Source organism: Mirounga angustirostris, unplaced genomic scaffold (assembly GCF_029215605.1).
Source record: "Mirounga angustirostris isolate CCGP_5_RB_7025 unplaced genomic scaffold, mMirAng1.0.hap1 SCAF_6, whole genome shotgun sequence".
Lineage (NCBI taxonomy): Eukaryota > Metazoa > Chordata > Mammalia > Carnivora > Phocidae > Mirounga > Mirounga angustirostris.
In genome coordinates this window covers 11,728,816-11,749,284 of record NW_026991714.1, presented here as the reverse complement: position 1 = coordinate 11,749,284, position 20,469 = coordinate 11,728,816, and the positions used below count along the sequence as shown (strand labels likewise).

The following is a 20,469-nucleotide window of genomic DNA, read 5'->3' as shown; positions in this document are numbered from 1 at the left end:
AGTGGAATTTTTGTTTCCATTCTCTCCCTTTGCCCTCCCCTTCTAGAAGTACGTCAGGGGAACCAAAAGAAAGAGATAAGGAAGAGGGTAAAGATTCTAAGCCACGTTCTTTGCGGTTCACGTGGAGTATGAAGACCACTAGTTCAATGGACCCCCATGACATGATGAGAGAAATCCGGAAAGTGTTAGATGCAAATAACTGTGACTATGAACAAAAAGAGAGGTTCTTGCTTTTCTGTGTGCACGGCGATGCTAGACAGGACAGCCTCGTGCAGTGGGAGATGGAGGTCTGCAAGTTGCCACGGCTGTCACTGAACGGGGTCCGCTTCAAGCGAATATCTGGGACATCTATTGCCTTTAAGAACATTGCATCTAAAATAGCGAATGAGCTTAAGCTGTAAAGAAACTCAAATTTACAGGATCAGGGAAGATGCATTCACATATGAGGTACAGTTTTGAATGTATTGGTAATGCCTAAGGCGATTGGCCTGTGAGTCTCCCCCCATGTAGAATTCGCCCTTCATGCAATAAGGACATACATAGTTAGGGACTGGACAACTCAAGTCCGTGTGAAGTATACTAAATACCTGTAGCTAAAAAAGTAGGTTTCACATGTACAGGTAAGTATATTGTGTATTTCTGTTCATTTTCTGTTCATAGAGTTGTATAATAAAACAGATGATTGCTTAAAGAACCTGTATAGTTGTCTAGATTTCTGCACATAAATGTATGTTTGACACTTTCAGTTGGAGATGTTCTTCCCTGTTACTTACATTCTGGTGGGTTTTTTAAATTCTTACCTCCATCATGCAATTTTGAAAATTGTGTCCAGAATTAAAAGTGCACAGAAATAGTCTTTAAAGTTGTAGCATGGACTTCTAAAAATTATTTTTAAATCCTATTTAAATTTAAACCAGGAGCTGATAAATAGATCAGCTTTACTGTACACAGAATTATTCCTGCTTACCTATGCTCTTCTCCTTGTTCTCAGACAAGGTGTAGTTGAGAAAATACAAAATGTTTACAGTGTTGGCACTTAGAGTTTTTAAAATGAACTACATCAAAATATTAATAGCTTTGCCTTGAGCTAAGAAGTACTGGGGAAAAAGTTAAACCTGTATCACATTTCTTTTAAACTTTAAAGTGTTTTCTGGCCCACTGCTAAATGTAGCAGCAAAATTAAAAAGAATCAACACTCCATCTGGCTATTATAAATGTAAACTGTCACTTAGGTTTGCTGCCTTCTGAATACCGCAATGTAATTGCGGAAATAGAATATCGGGACTGTCTCATAGCACAAGCTCATCTTTACAGTGTTGATCAATGCATCAGTTAAGAAATAATGCCACCTCAGGAACTAACTGGCATTGGGAACATGGACCTATTCTCCTCCCATCCTTTTCACCTGCCCCCGACACAGTAATATCTGTAAGTACTTAGGAGACTTTTGAGCAACACCTACTATTTATAACAGTGTATTATTGATTTACGCTTACGTGGTTGTTGAGTTTGTTCCCATGTAACATGTTTGTTTTTAATATTTTGCCAGATTTCTTGTATTTATTCCACATTGTTACGCCTATAATGTGCAGCTTTGTAATTGGGCATTTGCCTCCTTTTCTTTCATAATTAGTGATATATGCGATGTAAAACCACGAGGAAAGGTACATTTTAATACTTGTTATTTTTTACTGAATTAGCCTTGGAGGTTGACTGTGCAATGTTATTTAATGTTGTAATTACTGTAATATCAACATATGGGCCCCATCTGCACACTCCTGAGAAATGGAAAAGGGTATTCAAATTTTATCAGTTCAAAGGAGAATAAAGCTGTGATAAATACTGTAATTCTAACCTGCATCAGAATGCTCTACGTGTAGGTGATGTGCCATTCCGCAATGGCATCCAGACTAGGGTGAATTTTACATTCTGTACTGTACTGTGACATAGCTTTCCTCTGTAACAGTTCTGTTCTAAAATGAAGTGTATTTTTGCCTTAGCAAAGGATGGTGTTTGGAAAAAAAAAAAACTGTGTAGCCCCTTTTTAACCTAGTGTTCATTCAGAAAAATTGATGCAAATCTTTATTCACTTTCACTGGTGCACACTGAAATTTTACTTGAACAGTTCTCATAATAAAGCACTTGTCTTCTGCTCTTTATCAGAATGTGAATTACCTGTTTTTTAGCACAAAAGTATTCTGTATGGGGAGTTTATTTCATGTGTTCTAAATTTAGTTGGCAGGGGGTGAAGCTATGTGGGTTTTCAAAATGTCGTCATGATAAGAAAAATTGACTCTTTTTATGGGAATTCCTAGCATCAAAACACTTAAAAAAAAAATTGCCATCATGCCTTTTCCAACGTAGAAACTGATGGTTTGGTTTTTTTGGTTTTTTGGGGTTTTTTTACATTTTCTCACTCTGGTTAACTCTTACATGTTTGTGGCAAGGAATTTTACCTCAATATATTTTATAAACTAAAAATGAAATCTTGATATGCACTTCAGATTTTCCCATTTTATATGACAACATAACTATTTTTAGAAGAGTTAGAGGAATTTTATAATATGTTTGCATAAATAAATACCACTTATATTCACTGGCTATGTGATATCAGGGTTTCCTTGGTTTTGTTTAAATATTATTTGACATAACATCCCTAAAATTCATTATTTTGTAGAGATGAGGATATAGTATTGAATTTGATAAATAAAAATTTGACAAATAATGAAATGAAGTATACTCAAGAATCTTGACCCAATAATATTGTCTAAGGTAGGATTTGATTTAAAACCTGTAAGACCTTGGGGCACCCCGCTGGCTCAGTCGGTGGAGCATGCGACTCTTGATCTCGAGATCGTGAGTTTGAGCCCCACATTGGGAGTAGAATTTACTTTAAAAAAAAAAAAAAAAGACCTTTTGTGAAGTGATTTTCACCAACAGAATCATTTCACAATGTGGGCAACAAAAATAACGTGATGAGTGAGACACCAATTTACTGTAAATAAGTGAGCCCAGTAGAATGCATACATTAATCACAGTGGTCTCTGCCTTCGTTTTTAAGTCTGTCGCAGTACCCACTGTGTCTTAAGACCTATGAAAGAATTGTAAAAGGTGGTTCCTACTTCTCCCGAGATTTTGGTCCATTTTGGAAAGACAAAATGTAAGACCCACAAAACCGTAAAAAGCACACCCACAGAGGAACAATGAAAGTGCTCAAGCAAGCACAGACAGTAGCTGCCGTAGGAATTCAAGGAAAGGTGAGTTTTGCATAAATAGGAGAAAGAAAGACCTTTTGAGGATTTGGGGATGGATAAAATTTAAGAGGCAGAATGGAAATGATCTTTTAGGAAGGAACGTGTGAGAAAAGGCTTATAGCTAGTAGTGACTATAAGACATATGTTAAAAATGCACCACTTGGGGGGCACCCGGCCGGCTCAGTTGGGGAGCGTGCGATTCTTGATCTCGGGGTCATGAGTTCAAGCCCCGCATTGGGGGTAGAGTTTACTTAAATAAATATATAAAATAAAAAAATTTAAAAACACCATTTATTCTAGGGAGTGGTAGGATTCACATAGGCTGACGAATAGCGGGTTATGTAAAGCACAGATCAGTAGCCTCAGCTTGGACTTGACTTGTGGTTAGACGGGAGCGATTAAGAGGCTTTACAAGCCAAAGAAATACTAGTAAGTTGTGTCTAAAAGAAGAGCCAATTCATTAATTTAGCAACTTTGTTGAGTGCTACTGTACATCAGATTCTAGGGGAAACCGTAAAAAAAAAAAAGAAAAAGAAAAATTTGTGGGCTGGTCGAACGCTAGAGCCACAAAGGTCTTGTCAGAGATCTTTTCAGGATCAAAAAGGGTGAAAGGAGACATTTGAGAGACATTTCAAAGGATGGATCAACAAGATACCGGGAGTGGGACATGCACTCTAAAAGGATGAGCATGTGATTCAGGTTTCAGCTCGCATATCGAGACTTCCACTTCGATCTAACACGGATAACAAGTTCCAGGGTTACCCACCTCAAACAAACAAAAATAGACAAATATGTGAAATAACAGATGCATGCGATGTTTTCATTTTGATGAAATGTTCTCAGGACATTAGCTATCAGTCAACGAAGGACAGTGAACCCTGAGAGAAAACAAAGGAAATAAATCCTACGGTCGACCCAGCTATTTCCCTTGAGAGAGTTTCCAGGCTGTGGCACAGGGAGGGGGAACCCAAATAGAACCTGGTGTTCACCCTCATTAAGGAGCCAGAGCTGAGAGACCAGGGAGATGAAGACAGCTAGAGTCTGGAGGGGAGAGAGCTTTACGAAAGCCTCAAAGATCTGCAGAGATCAAGCATGTGAGAAAACTGCTTAGGCCCGCGAAAGAGCCACCTGGAAGTGTTAGAACGATCGAACCTCCTACGGAAGTCTCGCCCTTTCCAGCCAGCCCTAGTGAAAACTCACGATTCCTGGGTCAGCGGGTAGAGTATTCAGAAGTTTTGCCTCAGTAGTGGAAACTTACTGGGTCCTGTGTAACAAAACTTAATTATTCAGAAGGATAACTGAGTAATTCAACTATGTCCCAGAACAAAGTTTGAAAATATTAATAGGAATACAAAATGGGCATTCAGCAACATGGCGTGATATTCACAGTATCTAGTAGCATCCATTCAAAAGTTTTCCTGCATGCACATATGAGGGAAAATACGACCCTTAACGAGGAGAAAAAAGTCAGTTGACACCAGAAATGGCAGAGGTGATAGAATTAGTAGACAAGGACATTGAAACAGTTATAATAACTCTATATTGTATGTTCAGAAAGCTGGAGGAAAGATTAAATATGTTAAGTGGAGAGGTGAGTGGTATAAAATAGCACAACTCTGACATCTTGAAATGAAAACTACAATTTCTGAGAAGAAAAACGCACTGGATAGAATTAGATGAGACATTGCAGAAGGAAAGGATCATGAACTTGAAGACATAGTGATAGAAACTATCCAAAATGAAACAAAAAAACAGCTGAGAAAAGATGGACAGTGCATCAAATGAGCTAAAGGACAATGTCAAGCAGCCCAGTGTTTGCCCAGAGTGCCTGAGGAAGTTGAGGTGGGGAGAGACACTCAAAGATATGAGGGCTAGAATGTTTCTAAATTTGCTAGAAACCATAAATCAACAGACCCATAATGTTTAACAAATTCCAGGGTCAAGAGACATGAAGAAAAAGATATCAAGGCATATTACATGTAATTGCTTTTAAATCAATGGTAAAAAAATGAAATCAGTGATAAAACAGCAATTTAAAATAAGCCACAAAGGGGCGCCTGGGTGGCTCAGTCGTTAAGCATCTGCCTTCAGCTCAGGTCATGATCCCAGGGTCCTGGGATCGAGCCCCGCGTCGCGCTCCCTGCTCCGCGGGAAGCCTGCTTCTCCCTCTCTCTCCCACTCTCCCTGCCTGTGTTCCCTCTCTCGCTGTGTCTCTATCAAATAAGTAAATAAAATCTTTAAAAATAAAAAAAATAAATAAAATCAGCCACAGAAAAAAAGACCTATTATGGAAAGAGGAACAAAGAAGAGAAAGCAGACTTCCTGTCAGACACAATGTGAAACAAAAAACCAGTACTAGAAAAAATAAAACTGTCAAACTAGAATACTCAGATACAATATTTTTCAAAAACAAACATGAAATAAAGACTTTCAGACACAGAAAAGCTAAAAGAATTCATCACCAGCCGACCTGATACCGTAAGAAATGTTAAAGGAAGTCCTTCAAGCAGATGGAAAAGTATGCCAGATGGGAATCTGCATCTACACAAAGGAACAAAGAGCCAAATTAACAACTATGTTTAGAGCAAAAATAGTAACAATGTTGTTATAAGATTTGTAACATGTAGAAGTAAAACTCACATGAAAATGTAGCACAAAGATCTGAAGATTTTTGCAAGGTTCTTTTTACCTTATGTATAATGGTAAAATAGCACTTCAGCATAGATTTTAATAAGTTGAAGATGTATACTATAAACATTTTTTTTAAACCACTGAAAATATACAGTGGAGTTACAGCTAATGAAAAAAAAAGGAGATAAACTAGAATTAAAAAAACAAAAGACAGGGGCGCCTGGGTGGCTCACTAGGTTAAGCGTCTGCCTTCGGCTCAGGTCATGATCCCAGGGTCCTGGGATCGAGCCCCGCATCGGGCTCCCTGCTTGGCGGGAAGCCTGCTTCTGCCTCTCCCACTCCCCCTGCTTGTGTCCCCTCTCTCGCTGTGTCTCTCTCTGTCAAATAAATAAAATCTTAAAAAAAAAAAAAGAGGACAGAAAAACAAATGGAACAAAAGAACAGATAGGAAAATAAAAAACAAACAGCAAGTGGAAGCTTTAAACCCAATCATATCAATAATTACATTAAATATAAATGACCTAGGGGCACCTGAGTGACGCAGTCAGTTGAGCATCCAATCCTGATTTTGGCTCAGGTCATGATCTCCGGGTTGTGTGGATCAAGCCCCATGTTGGGCTCCATGCCAGGCATGAAGTCTGCTTGGGATTCTCTCTCTCCCTCTGCCCCCCCAACACTAAAAATAAATTATGTATACACATATATTATATATATATCCTAAAAGCCCCAACTAAAAGGCTGCAATTGTCAATTTTTTTTTAAAGATTTTATTTATTAGAGAGCGAGAGAGCACAAGCAGGGGGAGCAGTGAGGGAGAGGGAGAAGCAGGCCCCCCCCCACTGAGCAGGCTCAATCCCAGGACCCTGAGATCATGACCTGAGCCAAAGGCAGCCGCTACACCGACTGACCACCCATGGGCCCCTGTCAAATTGTATTTTTTTAAAAAGCTATATGCTTATGAAAAACCCACTTTAAATATAAAGACACAAGTTAAAAGGATCAAAGAACGGTGAGCTACCTGGTTTAGAGGTAAAATAATGTTCGCTTTCAGGCTTAAAAATCCTAAAGTCATAGAATAAAAATCATCAAGCTTAACCACTCTATTTCACAGATCAATAGATTGCACCTCAGTACAATAATCTAGATGCCCGCTGAGGTGGCAGGCTCGGAATGGAGACGTTCTGTAGACAGGAGATATGAATTGTAACATGGGTAAGAAGCCGGTAAAGGCTTATTTGGGTGTTACCAGCAGTATGTGATCAGGAAATGAAATAAAGATTATGTAATCCTAGTCTAACGATGAGTGCTTGGGGAAATAGTAAGTAAATTTGTAGATGTTTTCAAATGGGAAAATCATAAACCCTGTGTCTGTGGGTTTGGAAACATGAAAAATGAATTCCTTATAGTAGATAATTCAATATTTTTCTTTCTCTAAATTAATATTCTGAATTGTTCTCAAAACTTAAGATTGTATATTTTTATAGACACTAGTCTACATGACATAATTTTTTGTAAAGTCACCATGGATAAAAGTTAAATTTTTTTTTAATTCATCTCATGGGTCTCTAACATCATTTGCATTTTCTGTATATGAAACTGAACACCACAGTACATTTTTTTTAAAGATTTATTTATAAGAGGGTAACCGGGTGATGTGTATTAAGGAGGGCACGTGTTGTGATGAGCACTGGTTGTTTTATCCTACTAATGAATCATTGAACATTACATCAAAAACTAATGATGGACTATGTGTTGGCTAACTGAACATAATAAAATTTTTAAAAAGATTTATTTATAAGAGAGAGCACGTAGGAGCAGGGGGAGGGGCAGAGGGAGAAACAGACTCCCTGCTGAGCATGGAGCCTGATGTGGGGCTTGATCCCAGGACCCTGAGATCATGACCTGAGCCACAATCAAGAGTAAGACACTCAACTGACTGAGCCACCCAGGCTCCCCACCACAATACATTTTTATGAGTATAAAGCAAGAGGTATGTGAAGGAGGAAGATAACATGATGAGGGTGAATTATCTGAGGAAAAAAAGTGAATTAAAAAAAATTACAGCTAGTACATCAACTTTTTCCAAGGCTCTTAGCCATACACACACACACACACACACACACACACTATAATATGATAAGCCCCCAAACTCATTTGTAGATATGGAATCCTATGTAAGGAACATTATCTTGTGTCTTTAAGAAAAATTTCTAGCTAGGTAACAAAAGCTCTACCATACGATCACGGCAAATAGACATGTTCTGTAAAATTTCCTAAATAATTGCACCTCATTCGGCTTACACTCAGTAGTTGGGTGGTAACATATTTAAAATATAGACCAAATGTGGGCAAATGTCATTTCAATCTTGATATTTTTCTAAGAAAAAGTAATTTTGAAAGAAAGTTTAGCAATATTCACTTTGAAAATTGGAATATGGGGGCACCTGGATGGCTCAGTCAGTTAAGCATCTGCCTTTGGCTCAGGTGACGATGGCAGGGTCCCGGGATCGAGCCCTACCTCGGGCTCCCTGCTCAGCGGGAGCCTGCTTCTCCCTCTCCCTCTGCCCCTCCCCCTGCTTGTGCACTCTCACTCACTCTCTTGCTCTCTCTCGCTCAAATAAATAAAATCTTAAAAAAAAAAGAAAATTGGAATATGAAGTTGAAAAAAACTGGCTTTTGAGAAACACTAGTTTCAGATCATTTTTCATTAAGTCATGTTTTAACTGAGATGATGCCATGGAAATAGTAAAGCAAGTAAAACCATGGAAAATCCCACCTCTTTAATGTTTGTGAGAAATCAAACTTCCTGAAACATTTTATATAATGTCCAGCTCATGGTCTTTCCATATATAAGCAAAGCCAAGTTCATTATAGGTTCTCAATGCTAATATTATCAAAGTGGAACCTGAGTTATGTTGAGTTGATTATTTTTTCTTTATGCCATCAGTAGTTAAATCATTCTTCATGAGGTATTCTGAAGTTTGATATCATTGTATCCACTTGGGACAAATTTTTCAGCTCTAATTGTAGTTTGTACAATTATTGTTATCCATGCCTAGAGTAACTGATAATAAACTTAGTCCAAGAATCAAAATAGCATGGATTGAAAGGGCTCTCATGATGCTGGATCTCCTATGGGCTGGCTCCCAAAACTGGTCATACTGTTGCTGCTTGAACAGCAACAGGGACAAGGCCAGCCCGCCCTAAATACTCACAGGGCCAGACACAAGAGCACAAAGAAGACCATTGTCCCAAAGCACTCTCTTCTCCCACCCTCACCCCCCCAGCTCCATCCTACAGCAGGAGATGCTCGAAGCACAAGTATGTGGACAGTTTATGAATCTGTCTGTATGTCCTTTAACCACTTATGAGTCTGATAAGTCTATTATCATGGAGCTCACTCTTCCATGTTTTGATTTTGCCAAATATTTAGCTTAAATCAAGTATACTTTCCATGATACTCATTCATAATAACATTAAGAAAGGAAGGAGGAGGAGGGAAGGCTTATCTACTATGTTTTTCTTAGTGAACCCATGCTTATTGTTCATAACTATCTTTCATTTTCAAACATTTTTCTAGAAATCAGTGTTTACCTGTTTTGTCTGTCTCTTGGTGCCTCCCCTATTTGGCTCAGTTTTGCAAAGGACACTGAACAGCAATTTAGAAAGTTTATCCTTTAAGCTGTTCCTGTGCCCTTGACTGTTATTTTTCCATCTGGGAGTCCTAAAATAATTCAGAGGGGCAATAAAAATAATCTTACACTTCTCTTGTTTAAAGGAATAATAAAATGTTTTCATCCTTTTCTTATAAAAGTGACCTGTTCAATGAAAATTTAGAAAATAAGGCTGGGTCTGGTTCAAGATGGCAAGGTGGGAGGATGCTGAACTCATGCGCTCCCTTTGACACACTGAATCTAGAACTACACATTGAACAGTTCCCTCTGAAAGAAAACCAACAACCAGCTGAGCGACGCCTACACGTTGGGCAAAAAGCCCCATACACCAAAAGGGATAGGACACATTGAGACAGAGTTACCATAAACCCCACTCCCTGCTCTGCGTCCCACAATCAGAAGGAAGCTCTTCTTGTAGCTTCTCCCTAAGAGGCAAAGAGTTGGAAAACCACATCTGGCACCCCAGCTTTTATGACCCGAAATCATAAAACTCATAGAAGAAAACAAGCAGCAAGCTCTTGGACATAGGTCTTGGTGAGGACTTTTTGGATTTGACAACGAAAGCAAAAATAAACAAGTGGGACCACATCAAACTAAAAAGCTTCTACTTAGCAAAGGAAACCATGCAGAGTGGGAGAAAACACTTGGAAATCATATCTAATAAGGGGCTAATATCCAAAATATATAAAGACAACTCAATAGCAAAAAAAAAAAAAATCCAATTAAAAAATGGGCAAAAGATCTGAATAGACATTTCTCCAAAGAAGACATACAAATGGGCAACAGGTACATGAAAAGGTGCTTAACATCACTAATCATCAGGGAAATGCAAAACCACAAGGAGATTTCACCTCACATGTGTCTGGAATGGCTATTATCAGGAAGACAACAAACGCTGGCTAGGATGTAGAGGAAAAGGAACTCTTGTGCGTTGGTGGTGGGAATGCAAACTGTGCAGCCACTATGGAAAACAGTGGAGCTTCCTCAAAAAATTAAAAATAGAGCTACCATGTGATCCAGCAATTCTACTTCTGGGTATTTATCCAGAGGAAACAAAAACACTAACTCAAAAAGATATCTGCACCCCCATGTTCATTGTAGCTTTATTCACCATAGCCAAGACAAGGTGACAACCTCAGTATCCATCAGTGGATTAATGGATAAAGAAAATGTAGCATATATACTGTGAAATAAGTCAGAAAGACAAATACCATATGATCTCACATGTGGAATTGAAAGAAAGAAAAGGAAAAAAAAATGAAACTCATAGATACAGAGAACAGATTGGTGGTTACCAGATTTGGGGGGGGGTGCAAAATGGGTGAACGTAGTCATAGGTACAAAGTCCCAGTTATAAAATACAGAAGTAAAAAAAAATACCTCATGGAGATACAATGTACAGAATGGTGACTGTAGTTATGAATACTGTCTTGTGTTTTTGAAAGTTCCTAAGGGAGCTGATCTTAAAGTTCTCATCACAAGAAAACAAGTGTAACTCTGTGTGGTAATGCATGTTAACTAGATTTATTGTGATCATTTCACAATATATATAAATATTGAATCATTGGGGCCCTGGGTGGCTCAGTCGGTTAAGCTTCTGCCTTGGGCTCAAGTCGTGACCTCAGGATCCTGGGATGAAGCCCCACGTCGGGCTCCCTGCTCAGCGGAAAGTTGTCTTCTCCCTCTCCCTCTGCCCCTCCTCCCTGCTCCTTCTCTGCTCCCCCCCACAAATAAAATCTTAAAAATATATATATTGAATCATTACGTTGTATACCTGAAAGTAATACTATGTCTATTATATCTCAATTTTTAAAAAAGAAACTATGGAGAAGCCAAAAGCAGGAAACAATCATCTCACCATCCAGAAACTACTGTTAATATTTTGCTCAGTATCCTCCAGTCTCTTGCCGTGGGAACTTCTGTATATGATTACCTTGAGCCTGACAACTGGGGACTGATCCAGGGAAGGGCATGGTTGCAAGATGGCAGTACCCCACACTGAGCTTTACTTGGATTGTGCTTGGACCTGCAGCCTCGGAGGGGAAAGTCCAAAGCAGGAGACCTTCCAGAGACCGCATCCTGGAGCCTCCACCCAGAAGGAGAAAAGGACAAGAAAACTCCCAGAGGAGAGATGAATCGGGAGGGAGGGTTTCCTGTGTAGGTGCTGTCTCTCGGCAGCATGGGGGCGAGTCTCTGAGTCAGAGAGCTCTGGGGGGTAGTGCAGCTTGGAGTCTTACAGCATGGCATCGCTTCCCTGTGAAACCTAAAAAAAAAAAAAAAGTCAAACAACAGGGAGTATACATATATCAAATCATCATATTGTACACTTTAAATACATTATAATTGGGGGAGCTTGGGTGGCTCAGTCAGTTAGACGTCCGGCTCTTTGTTTCAGCTCAGGTCATGATCTGGGGGTTCTGGGATCAAGCACCCCCCTCGAGTTGTTTTGGGCTCCCCACTCAGCAGGGCGTCTCGTGTCCTTCTCCCTCTGCTCCTCCCCACTCTCTCTCTCTCTCTCAAATCAATAAAATCTTAAAAAATATATATGTTATAATTAAGTTTGTCAATTATACTTTAATAAAGCTGGTGGGTTTCTTCTTCTGTTGCACAACAATGTGAATAGACATAGATTCTTAAGAATTATTTTCTACAATCAGAATATGTAATTCAACACCTGCAGTTTCATTAGGTGGGCCTCTTCTGATGTTCTTCTTTCAAGATCAGTGACCCCAAATTTGTATACTTTTGGGTAGCATCTTAATGTCTCCTTTCGTCCTCATTTAAATGTATGATTTTTAAAAGGGATTTTACTTAACTATGGAAAGAAGTGAATCCATGAAATGAAACCATGTCTGGCACTTTGTAAGACCTTAATAAATGTTAGCTGTTTAACCACAATAGAAGTTTGCTGTTACTATTTTTCTTATTTGTTGCCAATATTTCTCACTTGCGGGGTACCTGGGTGGCTCAGTCGGTTGGGCGTCTGCCTTCAGCTCAGGTCATGATCCCAGGGTCCTGGGATTGAGCCCAACGATGTTGTTGGGCTTCCTGCTCAGCGGGGAGTCTGCTTCTTCTTTCCCCTATGCCCCCACCCCCTGCTCGTACACTCTCTCTCAAATAAACAAATAAAATCTTTAAAAAATATATTTCTCACTTGCTGCTTGTCTTTTATTGCTTTTAATGGTGGCTTCTGACTTACTGGTCTTTCCTTTATAATTTCTTCATCACTCTCAACCATAAAAAGTCTTCTTCAATCTTGATATTTAATACATATTTTCTTGCAGTTAGAAAAAAAAAGAGAAATGAATCCAGACTGAAAGACTGGTTCGGATTTTTAAATTCTTGTCCACTTTGTGTTCTTACCATATCAGGGACAGATGTGGCCTGAGAAATCATCTCACTTAGACCCTCATTTCTCTGATGAGGGAGTCAGCTTCGAAGATGTTATAAGAGATTTGGTTCAAAGTCTGACCCTGCAAGGTTTCACACTTGGGGTTCTGGAATTCTAGCTTGCCAACATTCTCATCAACAGCAACGCCTCTCACATGTCTCCTTGTGGACACAATTTTAGAAAAGTGTGGTCTATAAAGCTGCATTTAAGTCATAATACATTTATCAATCAAAGACTCTGGTCTGTGTGAGTTAATCCCCGCTGCTGCGCTGAATGGATGTAATCCCAACCAAAAGCACAAAAATTCCATCCCATTTCTCTTAAAATTGTTGACACATTGAAATTGTTGTTAGTTCCAGTTATTACCAGAGAGAACCACTAGAGGTCAGAGAAAACTCTGTCCAGGATGCAGTGCTCCTGTCCTACCACCTGCCACAGGGGGGACCTCACGGATCTTTCCCTACAGCAGACACCCCCTTGCCCTGGAAAAGTGCTTTGCCTCATGGCTCACATTATTTAGATTTAACTAAGAGCAAGTCTTATTTCCTCTGCCTACTCACAAATTTGAGGCTAATGTTTGCTGGATTTTGCACTTTTAAAAATTCTTAAGATTATTTAAATCTTTCCATCTGGCTACAGAGACACCTTAATTTCATGCCATCGGATCCTTCGTATCCAAATGCGATGCTTTCATAAATTTTCTGGAACTTCATGGAATTCTGCATTTTTAAAATATTGTCTGAATCTACCAGGGCCAAAAAACCATAAAGATATTAAAATGACATCCAAAAATAACATAGTCTTTTATAACCAACTTTTTATGCCGTATACTTTTTTGGATTAGAATACTCTGATGAACCGATGGCTTTTCACTGACTTCACTTGTTTCAATTATTGGTAGTCATTTTTGAAGTTATTTTTTGGTGATTGAAATGTCATAGGTTAGCCGAAGCAATTCTTAAACTGCCCATGTAGGTTTTGGACAAAACTGTGCGGATTTTTGTAAGTACCTTTGCTTTCTGGTAATAAGGCAGGTCCATCTTACACCTGCCCTGTCCCAGAAATGCAATCAGTTAGTTTCCTAAGCCCCAAATGATATTAGAGACCAAACTGTGAAGACTTGGGGGTGTTGATCTGACATTGTGCCACTGGGATGGTGTGACTTGCTGGGTGGTTCAGGGGCAGAGATGGAAATACACACACACACAAATAAGTTCATAGCCATTTGCGGGGGCACCTGGCTGGCTCAGCTGGTGGAGCATGCCACTCCTGATCTTGGGGTTGTGAGTTCAAGTCCCACATTGGGTGTAGAGATTATTTTAAAAATAAAATCTTTTTAAAAATAAGTTCGGGGGCACCTGGGTGGCTCAGTCGGTTAAGCGTCTGCCTTCAACTCAGGTCATGATCTCAGGGTCCTCGGATGGATCCCTGCATCTGGCTCCCTGCTCAGTGGGGAGTCGTCTTCTCCCTCTCCCTCTGCCCCTCCTCTCTGCTTGTTCTCTCTCTCTTTCTCAAATAAATAAAAAAATCTTTTTTAAAAAATAAGTTCATAGCCATTTTCAATTTAGTTCTAATAGAACTTCCCAACCGTGATATTTAAATTCTTTTTTATACCCCACCTCCAGGCCCAATATTTAAATTCTTAATCCTATAGTCAACCTACAATTTTGCCTCGTTTTCTTTGGTCATAGATGACTCATGTCACCATGTCACATAATTGTCACTCTTAAGCTCTTGATTTATAACAAAGCTAACAGAATGTCTGATTTATTGACCTCCCAGTAAAAGAAACAGATCCAAAATAGTGATGGCAGTATTAACATTTATGATAAAACTGCTAAATAAAAATCAAATTGGTATTTGTACCTGCCTTTGTTCTTAGAGTATCCCATGGGATATGGAGTGAAATTACTCTGGTCTAGAGGACTCTGAAATAATTCCTCACTCTGTGGGCTATGGAAGTTCTGTCCAAATGTTTCAGTTCATTTTTAGTTTGAAGGGGTCAGAGTTTGACAGTTCTGAGCTCTTACTATTTTAGCTTCTACTTTCTACTTGGAGCTATATTCAGCCACTGGCAAAAAGGTTCATTTTATTAGTTCGCATCATGAAAATAAATAGAAATACGTCAGCAGTTCCATCTCCAATGTACTAAATGAGAATTTCACACTGGCTCCCCTACAATGACTCATTGCACAGTTAGATGTGCAAGATTTATATATGTGCATTCTGCACAAGGCTGGACAAACCTAGTCAGACTTATGCTATTCAGTTTCTCTTAATATACTTAGAATCTACAGTTTCATGTCTCCAGTTAGATTCTCATTGTACTAAATTCTCCCCTAATATGAAAACTTTTTGGTTATCTGCCTCCTCCCACCACCCCAGCCAGCTTTTCTTCTCTCAGTCATATATGATAGCTTTCCCTTCTAATCAATATATCATGTGCATGAAGCATTGTCATATCAAGCTATAGGTCTAAATAATGCTTTATTTAGTTTTATAATATATATAAGCCAAGATGGTTTTCCATGTTGCTGTTTTCTAAATAGAGTACCAGTTATTTAGATATCTTAATCTACCTCCAGGAAAACTACACACACACACACACACACACACACACAGAGGTATTGGAATATATATATGTATTAGAATGGCATTCTACTGGCAAGGGAGAATATATACTGATGCAGGTTTTTCAGGTTTTGTCAGAAATATTCTTTTGGGGTGCCTGAGTGGCTCAGTTGGTTAAGCATTCAATTCTTGATTTCGGCTCAGGTCAGGATCTCAGGGTGGTGGGATTGAGCCGTGCGTTGGGCTCCGTGCTCAGCATGGAGTCTGCTTGTCTCCCTTCCCCTCTGCTCCTCCCACTGCTCATTCTCCCATAAGTAAATAGATAAAATCCTTTAAAAAAAAGAAATATTCTTTTAATTCATAAGGTCTTATTTTTCTACACATATATTTTTCTTTTTTTTAAATTTTAATTCCAGCTAACATACAGTACGCATACATTTTTCCATTAATATTATGAAGTGCAAATAGCTCAGTAGTTCTCTAAATCTTCAGTGGCTTTTGGAGAAAAAACAACCAAGTTAGATATGATTCCATTAGTGCATTGAAGAATTATTTCACATGTTACATATGCCACTTTAAAGCTTTATCCACAGGAGACTTCTGACTCTGCTCCTATTGTAGAACGATTCAATAGACTCTCAATCCGGTGATCATACAGATATAAATCTGTGCACACACAAATAAAAATCATATTCTCTGGTGGCATCTAGGAGTGGTGGGTGCAGGGCAGCCTTGATGAATGGCATTCCAGAGAGGGACAAGCCTCTTGTAGGTGGGCAGCCACCGAAGCTTCCATTCCTGGACCAGTCACTGAGCTGAGTGTGGGCTCGCCTTGCACAGAATGGTGACTCCCGGGGGGGTGGGGGGGCGGAGGAGAAAAGAGCCAAGTTCTCAGTTATAGCATGAGTTGGCAGGCTGGATTGGAATCTGGAAGTGCCCCAAATAAAAATAAACCAATCACTCAGCCCTGTGATGGCCCCCTCTTCCCCAGAGTCGTGCACTAGACTGCGGAGAGCACTCAGGCTTTCTGGAGCATCCTGCACAGTGGTCCGCACCAGAGCCGTGCTGGAGTTGAAGCCAAAGATGCACCCACATGCTGATGCTGGGCTCCCAGCCCCTCCCAGTCCAGGTACTGACAAGATCAAAACCTTCGGCCCCTTGACAGTTGTGGCCCAGAAGCTGGAGTCTGGGACTAACCAAAGGCAAACTCACTGGAGCTGTGGTCCAGCCCAGCCCAGCCCAGCCGGGCTAACTCCTGGTGGGCTCCTGATGGTCAGCCTGTCACAGTGGACCTGGACAGGAAAAACTTGCTCTCTCTCTGGGAAAGAGAAAACAAAATTTTGGGAAAGACTTCAGAATTCAAGAGAAACAATTTTGGGGAGACCCTTGTTTTATGATTGTACCAAGTTTTAGCTGTAACATCCTCCAAGTGCAATCTTGTTGTTTACACTGTATTTGCCTGAAGTCTTTGCTCTTTATCATTGGTGCAGAAACCCAGCCCCTTAAGGGAAATAAAAGTGTCATATGCCTTAAAATTCCCAATTTTGCATTCAGTGGGATCTGCACAATAACCATGATATATATTTTAAAGAAAATATTTTAAAACATGAATGTAGGTGTTAAATTTCTCCTTTCTATGATGCCATCTATTTTATCACCTTTTGAACTACAAGATATTTAATATAGAAGACTTCAAATTAAAAAATAATCTTTAAAACATATTTTTTTAACCTGAGAAGAGGTGGGGGTTGAGCACCCTCCCTTTCTGGGCTGCACAAAAACTGAGACTTCGCTGAAATTCAGCACCGCTCCCCTCTAACTTCAAGTTCAGTCCTTGGAAAGTTAAACTGGTTACATTTGTCCTATGGTTTCTAACTGGTTCTTATCAGCTCCAGAGATATATTTCTTTTCGAGCCTAAGCTTCTCCTGTAAAGATAAACCAAGAGTTTTCAACAACTCGAATTCATGAAATTTCAGGTCTATACAGATCCCCCCCTTCTTTTTTTCTTTCTTTCTAAATTCACACATTTATTACAAAACAAAAGATTAAAACAAAGTTTTTATATGTCGACAAATGGAAACCTTGTTTTCAATTAAGTATCTGTAACTGTTTCTGTGTAATTTATTCTATTCCAAATACGCAAGTATTTTTAAGACTGTAAGATCTCTAAGCATTTTTTTTTAAAGATTTTATTTATTTATTTGAGAGAGAGAATGAGAGAGAGCACATGAGAAGGGTTAGGGTCAGAGGGAGAAACAGACTCCCTGCCGAGCAGGGAGCCCGATGTGGGACTCGATCCAGGGATTCCTGGATCATGACCTGAGCCGAAGGCAGTCGCTTAAACAACTGAGCCACCCAGGCGCCCTCTAAGCATTTTTTTCAACTCAAGAACTGATGATATATTTTCATGAACCTTAAATTCCAGTGTTTTTGCTTCTCCGGAGGTCAGTTTCCTAATTTTATCAGTAAGGAAAGGTTCCCATGGATTGGCACTCAGCATCCATTCACCCCCTTTCCTGTGCAGAGGCTGGGAGCTGAGAACATGTTCCAGAGAGCTTTGAGTGTGAGAGGGAATTTGGCAAGTTATAATCAGGTGCATGCCGGGAAGCTTTGGAAGGTAGGGGGTGGTGAAAGCTGTTTCTGCTATTTTTGCTGTTCTGATAGTAAGCACAGTTCTGCAGGTGTCAGATTTTTCTGTGCCAGATACCAGGTGTCTGGTCAAGAGGGGGCTGAGGGGCTGGGGGGCGGGGGGTGGTGTCCATGTTCTGTCGGCATAGACCCGGCAGGCATGGTTGGAGCTGGGGCTAACCGCCAGGGTTGGGGTGTCTTCGCAGCCACCTGCTCTCGGGTGTCTTTCTGGTGCCGCAGCTTCTTGACTGCACAAGCGACAGCTCTTTTGTTCTAGTAGTTACGCTGGAGGTGGCCTTCGGTCACTTGCAAGCTCTGAATTCCCTATACTAAATCCTGTCCCATGTGGCCATCCAGAAGGGCACACAGGCACAGAATAGGAAAGGCAGAGATGAACCACAGGACCTCTGGGGGCCTGAGGAGGGAGTAGGCAGTGGGGGATGAAAGGGCATTTGCTGGACCACGACAAGTAGAAGAGAATGTTCCCAGCGGGGGCTCCTGAAGAACCAAAGGAAGAGCTTCAAACACCTGCCAGGTCCAGCGGGCAGAGACAACCGCTTGGGCAGGTACCAGTGAAGGACTGTTTCTGCTCTCTTCTCTTTTGGCCTAGGAAGGGTCAGGAACTAGTCTGCAAGCCTGGGGAGCTCAGAAACATCAGGTGGGGGAAACAGAAGAGAAACTTATTGCTTCCTCACGCCCCTTTATGTGCACACAAACACACAAACTCACTCACACAGAGCCTCTCTATCAGGTGCTGTCTGAGGGAGGAGAGAAGATTAACTTTAAATCAAGTTCAAGGTGGGGCGCCTGGTGGCTCAGTTGGTTAAGCATCTCACTCTTGATTTTGGTTCAGGTTCTGATCTCAGGGTGGGGGGGCTCCTAAGATCGAGCTCTGTGCTCAGCGGGGAGCCTGCTTGAGGTTCTCTCTCTCCCTCTGCCCCTCCCTCTCTCTCTCTAAATAAATGGATAAAATCTTAAAAAAAAAATCAAGTTCAAGGCTCTGAGTATTACATGGAGTTGAGCATTAAAATTATTTTAAATCAAGGGGCACCTGGCTGACTCAGTCTGTGAAGCATGCAATTCTTGATCTCAGGGTCATGAGTTCAAGCCCCATGCAGGGCATGAACCCTACTTAATAAATAAATAAAATTATATAAATCAAGACCGTGTTTGCAACTTTGGAACTTTTTATTACCACTGTGTGATTAAAAAAATTATAAGGCTGCCTAAGTTTTCACCCAGCAGCAAGGGAAGCACTTTCCACACTGAATAACTTCTTTTTTCTTTTTTTTAAAGATTTTATTTATTTGAGAGAGAGAGAGAGAAAGAGCATGAGCAGGGGATAGGCAGAGGGAGAGGGAGAAGGAGCTCCCCACTGAGCAGGGAGGCCAACATGGGGCTCGATCTCAGGACCCTGAGACCGTGACCTGAGCCAAAATCAAGAGTCGGCTGTTTGAGCCACCCAGGAGCCCCCAAACCGTAAGAGACTCTTAAGGATAGAGAACAAACTGAGGGTTGATGGAGGGAGGTGGGTGGGGGATGGGCTAGATGAGTGATGATGATTAAGGAGGGCACTTGATGTGAGGAGCACTGGGTGTTGTATATAAGTGATGAACTGCTGAATTCTCCTCCTGAAACCAATATTGCGCTGTATGTTAACTAACTAGAATTTATTTAATTTTTTTAAGATTTTATTTATTTATTTGACAAAGAGAGACACAGCGAGAGAGGGAACACAGCAGGGGGAGTGGGAGAGGGAGAAGCAGGCTTCCGGCTGAGCAGAATCCTGGGATCATGACCTGAGCCGAAGGCAGATGCTTAACGACTGAGCCACCCAGGTGCCCCTAACTAGAATTTAAATAAAAATTTGAAGAAAAAAAATGTGGTGATATTTGAATAGTATTTTATATGGACAAAAACCACATTTTTGGTCCCTTGCACATTGTTTCTATTCGATATGCAGTCTGTGGGGGGAGGGGACTTTCTGAAGTCAGGTTTTTGGTTTTTTTTTTAAGTAATCTCTAAACACCTGATGTGGGGCTAGAACTCACCACCCCAAGATCAAGAGCTGCTTGCTTCACCGACTGAGCCAGCCAGGCACCTCTGAAGCCAGTTTTATACACAGAAAAAGGACCGTTAAGACCTTTTTCATATATATATATAAATTAATACTTACTTTAGTTACAAATCCACAAATCTAGCTTCCCTTAACCTTTGTTTTATTTTATTTACAAACCTAATTACTTTTATTTACAAATCTAATAAAATTTAACTATTGCTGTAAGGGGGAATTTCACCGTTCACTTAATTTCATTATCT

The 20,469-nt window shown here is 40.3% G+C and overlaps 1 protein-coding gene across 14 annotated transcripts in view; it reads left to right on the top strand.

Moving 5' to 3' along the window:
- MARK1 (microtubule affinity regulating kinase 1) overlaps positions 1-12,459 on the top strand; it is a 127,561-nt gene extending 115,102 nt beyond the window's left edge. For 11 of the 14 annotated variants that reach the window (XM_064593860.1, XM_064593858.1, XM_064593857.1 and 8 more), the window contains one exon: positions 47-2,159. In XM_064593860.1, coding sequence (XP_064449930.1) covers positions 47-132 — 86 coding nt within the window. In that variant the 3' untranslated portion in view covers positions 133-2,159. Of the gene's footprint in view, positions 1-46; positions 2,160-11,377 lie in introns of those variants that run through there. The other 3 variants (XR_010412188.1, XR_010412189.1, XM_064593859.1) reach the window with 2 other exon arrangements.
- Positions 12,460-20,469: the final 8,010 nt, after the last annotated feature.